This window comes from Plodia interpunctella, chromosome Z (genome assembly GCF_027563975.2).
Source record: "Plodia interpunctella isolate USDA-ARS_2022_Savannah chromosome Z, ilPloInte3.2, whole genome shotgun sequence".
NCBI classification, from domain to species: domain Eukaryota; kingdom Metazoa; phylum Arthropoda; class Insecta; order Lepidoptera; family Pyralidae; genus Plodia; species Plodia interpunctella.
Genome location: NC_071324.2, coordinates 4,840,161 through 4,851,511, shown reverse-complemented (window position 1 = coordinate 4,851,511; position 11,351 = coordinate 4,840,161). Strand labels below are relative to the sequence as shown.

Genomic DNA, 11,351 nt, shown 5'->3' with positions numbered 1-11,351 from the left:
AAAACTTGTTTAATCTGATCGATTTAACATACGATTGTGCCATTCCAAGACAAAAGTACAAAGTGAAGTGACCTTTTAACTTAGTTCCCCACAATTCCTGTCTCGGTTTATAACGGTCGACACACACCAATACCAGGTATTCCGCCAAAAGTCCAGGAACTTGGTCACTTCTCGAGAAAACAATCTATAATAGAACTGGCCGCTTCCAGTCGCAACATTTTCATTATGATTCCGTTCAGCTACAATCAATGCTTTGTAAGAGTGACCTATTTCTTAGCATTTGTTTCTGGAACGATGAACTTATTTCTGACACGAAAGGCTCAAATGATTCATTAAAGCAAAAATAACGTTGTATTAAATGTAAAAAAAAAAATGTTACAAGTCATATTGAAAGTATAGCGGTCAATTTCATATATTATTCCCATAACTTACGAATTATTTACATACTTATACAGAAAATAGTTGTAGATGTAACATGTGAAGTCCACGAGAAAAGGTAGGTACCACATTGAGGACGTTCATGTTGCTCATTTTTTCTTAAAGACTAGCGGCCGTCCCGGCTTCGCTCTCATAAAAACACAATAAATTGTACACCTAAATCTTTCTCAGGAATCACACTATCTATTAGTGAAAACTGCATAATACACATGCAGTAGTTTTTGTGTTTATCACGATCAGACGGACGCGGCAGTTTTATAATACCTACCTATATAAGATGCGCGTCAAAACGTCGTCGACTCGTAAGCGACTACCTTAAGGACCTTTCTTGTGGAACTTCACATAATTATTTTAGTCTTAAAAGCAAAGACAAAGAGGGCAAATTGTAAAATAAATAAAAAGCAGTTTCTGCAGGTATGCTAGATACAAATAAACATTTATTGTTTAAATACATTTATATACACACAATTACGATAATTATCACAAAGTTATTAGCTAACAAGTCATCAAAAAAATTACAAATATTAACATTTTGCCGAGAAATGTTTAAATGAAAAGTTGTTGGTAAGTACGTTGTATTTATATTTGTATGTTAGTCATGCCTTATCGATTATTTTTTTCGATTTAGATTCATTTAGTATAAAGTTTATTCGAATGAAAATCTTTCCGCTTCCGAAAACAATCGGACGATTGTCAATTTCCCAATTAAATCATATTTTGTAATAATAATATTTATTTCATTAGTTTTTTTTAAGTTTACTTATAATGAATATAAGGAATATAAAAAAAAACTTGGAAAATTATCTACACATTTTAATAAATCCGATAAAGTGTTGGGTTACTTCAGTTTGAAGGATTATATAATAGGACTGGAAACTATTTATGTATAAATGTGAAGTTAACAAACATCACGAACTAATCATATAAATGTTAAATGAACATTCAGATTGTAATTAGAAAATAATTTTATTTCAATGAAACAATGATTCTGCATTCGAAAGAGTTTTAATGAATAAATATTTATTTAGTTTATTGATTTTAAAATGACGTGATGCCTAAGTACTCATAATTTGACTGCATCAGATTTATCAAGTTGAGAGATAAAGATCTCTCAAGGTAGGGTGTATATTTATTTAATTTTTTTTAATGTCATAATATATTTATGATTGGCAAGCGCAGCTATATTTTTGCTTACAATTATTGTGATTTAAAAAACATTGAGAATCTCCGTGTCCTTCAACGAGCAATCTCTCTTCGTGACTCGTGAATGTAATGATTATTAAAAATAATCAACTGTTATTTCTCTTCGTAATGCAAAAGTTTCCACTGGTTTTTAGTAGCAACTAATGTTCTTACACAGCATTAGTCTGTTTTATCTTATTACTACGTTTTACATTAAAAAATTGATGTATCTAAAGCATTTAACATCAAAGTATGTGCGTTAAAAGCTAAAATGTATGAAGAGAAATGAAATATAAATTTAATCTTATTATAAATAAAAAATATGCGAAATATATATATATATATATGTCTATAATACACATTGATCGCTATTAATACCTCATTTGGGACATTGTTACAATTTGTAATAATTTTAATAATATCATGTGACTATGACTATTTATAACAACTTTATATCAAAGTGTTAATATCCCATAACTCACAAACACTACTAGCTAGTCCAATAATTTAGTCTAACGTGCTTAATAATAGTGTGATTAAAACGTACATTTAATATTACCTATTATTCACTAATAGGTGGGTGAATATCCGAGCGTTTCGACCGCTGCCGCCGCACCGTCATTATGATCCGTCAATATTCTTGAGGAAGGTAATCATTTCCAAAATCAATCATTCATAAATATAAAGATTTTAAAGTCAGATAGTAAAAGTGATTCTTATTTTTATTAAAATTTTAAAAATTGTCAAAGACGCGCGGCCGCAGCGGCCATAACGCTCGGAAATTCGACCAGGTACATGTTACAACTTTCATTTAAACAAATAGAGGTACATAATTAGTTTGAATAAGTAGGTAGAAGTATGACTTTGGAATGACATTTTTTTATCTAATTTTTATTTACTTAAGAACCAATCAACAAATTCAGAATTCGATTGTTTAGTGCATACGGACTACCAAATAATATTATATTACCTATCTAGATAAGTACCTGTTTAAATCGTCATGAGACTCACACAGCGATGTTATTGTTAGAAGTACATTTTCATGATTTCTTAGAAACGATATCAAACAAGTTTCTAAATATAAGAATTCACATTAATCTGTCATTGGTCCTAATCTGAAGTATTGAAAATTGATTATTACGAAGGTAGATAATAAGTTAATTCGCGCGGCAATATATCAATAGCTATCATATGTAGGCTCGTATATATTTCATGTAATAATACAATAGGAGACTAGAATATCGAGTTCATTATGATTGACAATCTATCGAGGTTGTCCAGTGCACAGTAGTGACAAACAACGGAATCCACTAACGCACACACTATGCCGATATATGTCGGTCAGCTGAGCTTCAACTAAATGGATATCTAATATATGGAGGGACTTACCCATGGAGAACAGTTATCTTGATAATTTGCTTAAAAATGTATGTCGTAAACTATTCGTTCCACACAGATTTACTACCAATATTTTCCTAGTTTCTTCCTAAAAAGACAATGTGACAAATAACATAGCTATTTAGTAACCTCCGATCGAATTCTGGATATGTTTAGATGAAGCTCAGCAAAAACCAACATTTTATATTTAACTAGATAATTATATTTACATTATCATAATATTCCACTGAATTTACAATACTATCTAAATTCGCTGGTACCATAACGTCAGAGGACATGGCATTATAATTCTTATCTACAGGTCCACTTTGAACGAATTTACATGCTAATAAAAAGTCTTCGGGCACTATGAAGCATCGCCATATAGAGATTAGATAGTGTTACGTGAATGTTCTTTGGAAGGTGTCCACAAGTCAGTTCAACGTACCTACGCAGTAGGTTTACCTGTCTCTTAGTGAAACTCGTGGTATTCCAGACTCTGTTCGCGGTCCGCCCCCCGCTTTATCTTTATCCCGTCAAACCTATAACAAAACAAATCGTTATTAGCATACCTCTCCCGATAGTCGTATTGCTCGCTTGCTTTTGTCCATGATGACTTCATCTGCGCAGAAATTAAACTATTGACATGTAACAGTGTTAGTTTTTTGGTACTTGTGTCGTTGCTTGGTGAAAAGAAAGTCTATACAACTGGAACCGAAATGTTTTCCAGGATAATGTTCGGCCATAATTTATCCTAATCTAATCCTAATGCGTCTACAAACAAACAACAGAGAAAATGTTTTAAAAAATCATTTAAGTTGTCTTGTAAATATCTCCTATGTATGTACCTATGTAGTACCTATAGTTGTAACCATTAGACACCTTCTATTTAATAGTTTAACCGGAGTGATAAAAATAAACGTAGTCTAGCTGAAGATAACCAGACGCTTGTACGCCTGTATAATAAGATAAGTACTTGAGAATCATGGTACTGCGTGAAATAAACGGACAAAAGGACTTCCTTGACGATATCAATGGAGTGATTTGCCGTTGCCCTTTCGCACAAGCAATAATCATCAACTAGAGTGGAGGTTCCTTACTAGCACAGCTTACTATGTATGTTTTCTTTTGAAAACCTATGTCACCATAGGTTTTCAAGAGACGCGTTGCTGTTTTGTTCGAAATTCAATCTGATTGTTATGAATTAAATGAAAGATTCGAAAGCGAAAGCTGATTTAATTCTGTTGCCATAAGTAATTGTATAAACAAGCTAATAAAAAATCTTTGTTTAAAGATAATCTCAATAACTTATGGTAATTTCCATCGGTCAACAGATAACACAAAACAGATTAACAGCTAAGCTTCGATAAAACTGCAAAAGCGAATCATTCCATTCTTCCGCTCTCAATCCGGACGTCTTTTGTCAATTTATTTTTAAAGCGGATGCCATTTTTTTTCTTTTGATTCATTCGTTAATATTTTGCCAGCCAGTGTTCACTTATTTTTTTGCATAAATAGCATATGGTATGACGACTACGGTGATTGCATTTTTTTCGATATTTATGGCAAAGCAAATAATTTATAATTGGTAAAAAAAATAATAATACATTAATTTGATTTTGAAAATTACATCCCTATAGGGGTGAAATAGGGGTTGCTAGTTTGTTTGAAACTTCGTCATTTGAAGTGAGACACATAATTTTTTTATTTAAATTTGTAGTTGGCAATTTATATAGTTAGTAAAATATAACTAGATTTTAAAAATTGCTTCTCTAGGGGAATGATGTAGGAGTGGAAATTTATATAAATTTAAATTTGTTTTATTTTTGATGAGAGGGCCATAAAATGTTCGGGCACGCGTTACGGGTAGCGGGAGTGGGACATGTCGCGAGAGATTGGCACGTTGCGGGAAAAGACATTGCAGGACAGGAAAAGTCATTGCAGGACATATTTCGGAACGAGACACGTAGCAGAAATCGAAGCTGGAAACGGGGAATTGAACTAAAGATGACAAAAATACAAATTTGAAAGATAGTAATAAATAGAATACGAGATAAAAGAATAACTGAAATTTCACTTCTATTCCTTTTAAAGACTGAAAATCACGCGTGTGTAGCCGCGGGCAAGAGCTAGTAATCTATACATAAAAAAGAACAAGCCTTTTTTACTAATCAACCTCCAGTCTAAACCATAGAAGCTATAAACGCGAAATTTCGGGAGTAGCTTTAGGTTATTACGTAGTGCTTAGATAAGAAAGGAATTTTCAAAATTCGACTCTTAAAGGGGTAAAGTACGTATGAAAAACAACGAAAATCTTTAAATATCTAAATGCTATGCAACATAAATAAAGAAACCCTTGTTTCAAGATTTCTTTTTCACGCGAGGATAATTGAGGCGCGCTATTTAAGGCGGTGACGCATAGAAAATATATATAATAATACATAAGTATTATAACAATACTTAAGGTTATGTGAAAGAACAAATGTAAAATTACATTGATGTAGGACAACCACAAAAAATTATAAAGTACATCAACCAGAGGTCAACGTGAATCAGTAGAATCCACCATCCAATTTTGGGATAAATGTAATTGTGATTCAATTTAATTTTTTTGAGACATTAACAGGGTATTCGTTTCTATTGCTCTTATGAACAATGGTGCGGGTGAACGAATATAATGAAATAAATATATTTTTAATAGGCCAAGCCAGCGAGACTCGTGTTATAACACAACGATACTATATTTTACAACGTATACAATACAATACATGTCAATCCAGGTCAATCTGAAAATGGTCGTTTTCCTTCAAGTCCAAAGGGGAACGATTTTTTTACTTTAGGCGTGTGGTCATAGTGAATAGCTTAGTACATATGAAGTGAATAAAAATCCTTTTCTTGCCTGGAGATTCTGGGGGGTGAAATCGATTTAGCTAAATCATATATAGTTATTTGGCACCACGTAAACTTTTCTAATTGAGTGTGTTATTCAAATTATTCTTATTTATTCGCCAACCAAGTGTTACAATGTTACCTATTTTACCTATTTGTTGCTAACAATGCCTTAAGTTAAAAATTTGTAAAGAAGTGCCTGTGTATTTTTATACATAAGGAACTTGTTCACGATTGAAGCCATGGGCAAACAGTTAATATTATTATAAATTCAGAGCTCAGGCTATATGACGTAGTCGTTGTGATGTGGAAATGATTATAGAACTAACGTCTACCGTACGAACCGGTGCAAATGCAGGTCAAACAATTGTTGTTTATCTATTCTGTCTCGTTCTGCGCGATCGACGGGTTTAAACTGAGTAGGACCTTTTGGTTTGCATGAAAAATTATACAATGTGCTGTAGTATAATGTTTTATGCTCAAAATAAATTGTATTTTGGAAATGACATAATTTCTATACATGTCACCACACATTAATTTATCCATTACGTGATTTAATTTAATTCTAGTTTAGAAATAACAGGCATAGACAGAATATTAACAAACAACCTTTATGGATAACTATTTGACCTAAATGAAGTAAACCAGGTTAATTAAAAGGCACAGCTAACATTTGTAATTCATGAAACTAAGTTAATATTACTTCATTCTAATAATCAAAATCGGATTTCAAAAATCATACATAACTCGGATTAATTGTCTATATGACAAAGTTCACAAGAAACAAAAACCTTTATTTTAAATGGTTTTATTTGTTGCATCATGGGTTACTAGCTCATCAATACGTTATACGATTAAAAAAATATATTTTAATATATTTTATGACTTATTTTTTCAAATACTTACATATAAATTTGATCATCATCAGCCATCACCCTTATGGGTGGATAAAGATGTGCGTGTGGTCTGAGGGCCCACTTCTTGAAATTCTATGAAAATATGCTGGGTAATTAATGAACACTCGAAAATAATTGTGAAAGTTGGAATTAGATTAGATTTGTGAAAGCCAAACAAGCGAGTTTTAAGTGGGCCCCTCACACTTTATAATGTTCGTTGAGGGCCCACCTGTATCTCACAGATAATGTCTTTACGCAAAATCTCAAAGGAGTATATGGGCTATGACCACCACTCAGCTCAGGATCAATGCGAATTGGTTTGGGGGTGGGTTTTTACTACTGCAAAAAAAGCTGGGGCCAGCGGCTTTATTTTTTGGTTCCAGCCGAACCATACATTTTTAATTATTAACGAATTAAATATGAGGCACAAATTATCTTAAAACTTTAGGAAGTTTTTTTTGTTATTGAATCGCGAATCCGATTAGTTTATTTAGTAGAAAATCAGAAACACAATCGCATTGAAATTAGTCACAAGAAAAAAACTCATCCTGACAAGTTTTTTTAATGATTGCTGGTCCTACCCAGATGGTCACCACATGGTCAGCTCTGTTGTTTAGCGCACAAATGACAAACCTATTCAAATAACTTTTTCGATTGTCAGAATGCAAACTGAAAACAATGCCTGGCGATCTCTCCGTGTGATACTTAATAGAATTTTAGTGAAATACAAATAACTTCCTAATACATACACCTATTTGCAAGGTTACAATATGAAATTAGTTAATATACATCACTACCTATCTAATTATACTCTTTCTAACACCGAGTAATAACACATACGTTCTTTGGATAATGTATGTCCAGAAGTAATCAAAACAACCGTCGGCAGCTTCCGTGAAACATCAGATTTGTGGAGCTTCACTCACACCACCTTGAGCACGCACACCCCGGTACCTTCAGCCTCATATTGTTACAGTACAATACAGCTAGCTTACACATGTGAAGTTTCGACATACCTATAGGTGTTAACGGCGCGGGAGGCGGCAGAGTCGACCGCCGATCTGTAAACAGTGGTTATCGACGCGCCACCACTTGCCTCCGCGGCATCGCCGGCTACTGCGCTATATTTATCCACGCTGGAACTGACGCGGCGGCTAAATCCGTTCGGCGCCGTATGATGCCGGCCTCCTGCAACCACAACCACGTCACGAGGTGCACCGCGCCGAGCACCCACCCCCTGGCCGCTGGGGTGAGCTCCGACCATTCGCACAGCATATTCGCAGCGCTGCTGGAGAAACAAAGTCGCAAAGCAATAAATATAAAAGATCCTCTCACCTGAAGGCGATGTCTCAGTAAGACTTATGAGCGGGTGCCGGCGCTGCTGCAACGCACGCCTGGTGATGATAGTAAGATGGCGCTGGTGAGCGATAGTGGTGATGAGGCGGTGGGGAGGCTCGGTATGCGTCCGGGCCGGGGGAACTTCCCCGGAAGCCGGCTAACTGACAACTAGGTGGTTCGAACAGGTCCCGGAATGCCGGCGGCAACTGTTCCGCAGGAGGCTCGGGCGCCGCGTACCACCCAGTGGTCGCCGCGCGAAACTCTTCTGCCGCAAGAGAATACGGCTGCGGTGAGCAGTAGACCGCTGAAGGAGGCAGCCGATCACTAAATTCTTCTAATGTATCGACGGGTTTGTCGTATCGCGCACAATCAGCTCCGGGTTCTCTTTTCGGTCGACACTCAAATATTCTAGGTTTGACGTCGGGCTTCACATCGCGTGGCTGCCCGAGGGCGTCGGCAGCACTGAGTGCTTCTTGCGCCGCCAACGCCTCCTGAGCTTGTTGCAACTGTTGTTGTCTTTTTAGTGCCTCCTCTTTTTCTTTCAGCGCGTCTTTCTTTTTAAACCGACGCCGTCGCCGCAGATAAGAGCCATTGTCAAACATATTATATGAGTCTGGGTCGAGCGTCCAATAACTTCCTTTACCGGGTTTTTTATCGTCCCGCGCCACTTTCACGAAGCACTCGTTTAGGCTTAAATTGTGTCTGATTGAATTTTGCCAGCCTTGTTTATTCTCTCTATAGTATGGGAAACGTTCCATTATGAACTGATAAATGCCATTAAGAGTTATTCTCCTATCAGGCGCATTCTGTATGGCCATGGCTATAAGCGCTATATAGGAGTAGGGCGGTTTGACCATATCCTTGGGCGCACCGACGTGCTGTTGATGCGGGTGGAGGTAGGGCGCGCCGTAGCCGTACCGGTACTGCTCGTAGGCATAGGGGGTGACCCCGGCCGAGTAGCCGCCGGCGGCTCCTCCGCGGTACGCATACGGGCTCTGTTCGCCGAACAACGCGTGCATGGTGCCTGTCCACGTTCACTGAACCAACATGCTCCGAGCGCGAGCGCGAAATCCTCGACGCGTTGCTCTTACGGCAACAAAATTACGACTGACTGATTTTGTTTGGATTCACAACAAGGCCCGTTTACATAGCGGACGCTAAACGAGAGACGAATGAGCGGGATCGTGGGCGCCACCGACTGATGTGAGATGACGCAGCTAAGCTCCGCCCCCAAGGATTGGTCTCGTTCGGGCGTAGGGATTTTCCGTATGCATCTATCTCGCTCGCCCAGGCCCGGGCCGCTCCGGTGGCCCGCCGTACGCCCATTCACACGAGGGCGGCGCCACAAGCCCTTCCCCTCCGCGACTGCACCCTAAACCTATTTATTATACCCATTGTCCCGCAACCGTTGACAACAATAGACCACAAAGCCAATGCACTCAAATTTGACATACCACCTACCTATCAATTTGTATAAATTTATTAATAAGCTGTCAGTCACCCCTATGCCATCCCTTATTGTCCCCAAAATAGATATGAGATATTGAAAGTACCTAATAAAATTTATACTTAAATTTCATACTTAAAATATTTCGTAAATTATTTAGGTAGGTAGGTACTTATACTTATCTGTTTTGTTCCTCACAACCACAGTAATGTTTTTATATCTGTGCTCACAACTGCCACACTGGCACATTTAATACGTTTTAAATACAAAACCACAATAATTTTACAGATAATTTATATTTTATTTCGAATAAAATATATTATCTACACATTCTAAGGCAGTTTCTCATATTTCTCAAAACCAAAATACCTACTTATTAGCATTTCGGAACACTGCTGAGAAGAAACGCCGGAATAGAAAATTAAAAGAAATGATTCAGAAAGAAATGATTACTTTCTATTCTGGCGTTTGCCACCATGACATGCCAGCAGCAGGACTATCCTCATTACTTTTATTTATTTTTTCACTTTGTAAGTATAACGAAGTTAGTTACGTTTAGTAGGTACCTACTTATACCTATAGTCAAAAGTGGAAGGAATAGCTTCATACCTACTTTAGAAATTTTATAATTATTTACTTTCATATTTCGTTTAATTTAGTTGTTATACATAATTGTATATATTTTTTACAATATACCTAATTAATTTTAAATTAAATAAAAATGGTATATCTATCGAGACGGACAAAAGGCTACAAAGGGGGTAAAAGTTTGTATTAAAATCATGAGGACGACTTATTTGGCTATCATACAAAAATATTGCTTCTAGAAATTAGTTTAATCATAAAAAATATAATTATGCTGTCCAAAATAACTATTCTACGCATTTTCTAGCATATGGAAATTGGTCTATAATTGCGAGGCTCAGATATTTCACCTTTTTTGAATTATGGAATTAATTTACTATATTTCATTAAATCTGGAAAAGTGCCTTGGTACATTGGTTAAATATAAAAGCTAAGTCTACAGCTATGACATTGATTATATTTTGAATAAACTAACAGACAAAAAAAATAAAAGACTAAAAATTCTGAAGATCATTACCTAATTGGTGTTTGAAACGATGGTTTTCTATGGAATTATAGATTACCTGTACAAATATAGGTAATCTATAGGTACCTACCCACTGAACTACTCCAGGTTATTGAAAAGAAACCGAGATTGGTATGTAACCCACCTCTGTTATAATTACAAAAGCTTTTGCGAATTATGATGATAAAGAAATATTCCTCCTAGTCAGCAAAAAAGATCAAACAAATCAATCTGTTTCTCAGTTAGTCATTTATTATAGTGATCAACAAACACCGGAACTCCTAAGCCGAAGTGTTGACTCGCAATGTGCGAGGCAGGGCATGTTTATATAGCTAGCAAAAAGGGCACAACTAAGTTGCGACGACATAAAGACAGTTCTAAAAGCCAACAGATTATAGTTCTTCCGCTGCGCAAGAGCCGATGAAACAGTAGGGTCGAATAGGTATATTATTTTACTAATTTATTATTGCACGTAACGCTCAAATATATTATATCAACATAAAGTGTGTATTTTCTGTTACAATATTCCGTAAACGCATCAAAGAGTTTACTTTATTGCGGCAAATTGAGGGCAATACATTGAATTATTTTTAGTTTCATATTTATACTTTATACATATCATTTCACCTTCATATATATATATATATATTCCATAGCTTCCATGTAATTTATCTTTATTCCTTTTTTAACATTT

General features: G+C 35.9%; 1 protein-coding gene across 4 annotated transcripts; it reads right to left on the bottom strand.

The window, feature by feature from the left end:
- Positions 1-854: 854 nt before the first annotated feature.
- LOC128683231 (fork head domain-containing protein crocodile-like) lies at positions 855-9,280 on the bottom strand. Of its 4 annotated transcripts, XR_008406260.1 has the most exons (4): positions 8,118-9,280; positions 7,799-7,970; positions 6,793-6,875; positions 855-3,539 (listed from the first exon to the last, which is right to left on the bottom strand). XR_008406260.1 is itself a non-coding variant. In XM_053768627.1 (2 exons), the coding sequence occupies exon 1, from the start codon at positions 9,137-9,139 to the stop codon at positions 8,132-8,134; it is 1,008 nt and encodes a 335-aa protein (XP_053624602.1). In that variant the 5' UTR covers positions 9,140-9,280; the 3' UTR covers positions 855-3,539; positions 8,118-8,131. The 4 variants fall into 4 exon arrangements, 1 of the variants encoding a protein (XP_053624602.1); XR_008406259.1 differs by lacking the exon at positions 6,793-6,875; XR_008406261.1 differs by lacking the exon at positions 7,799-7,970.
- Between the last annotated feature and the right edge of the window lie 2,071 nt (positions 9,281-11,351).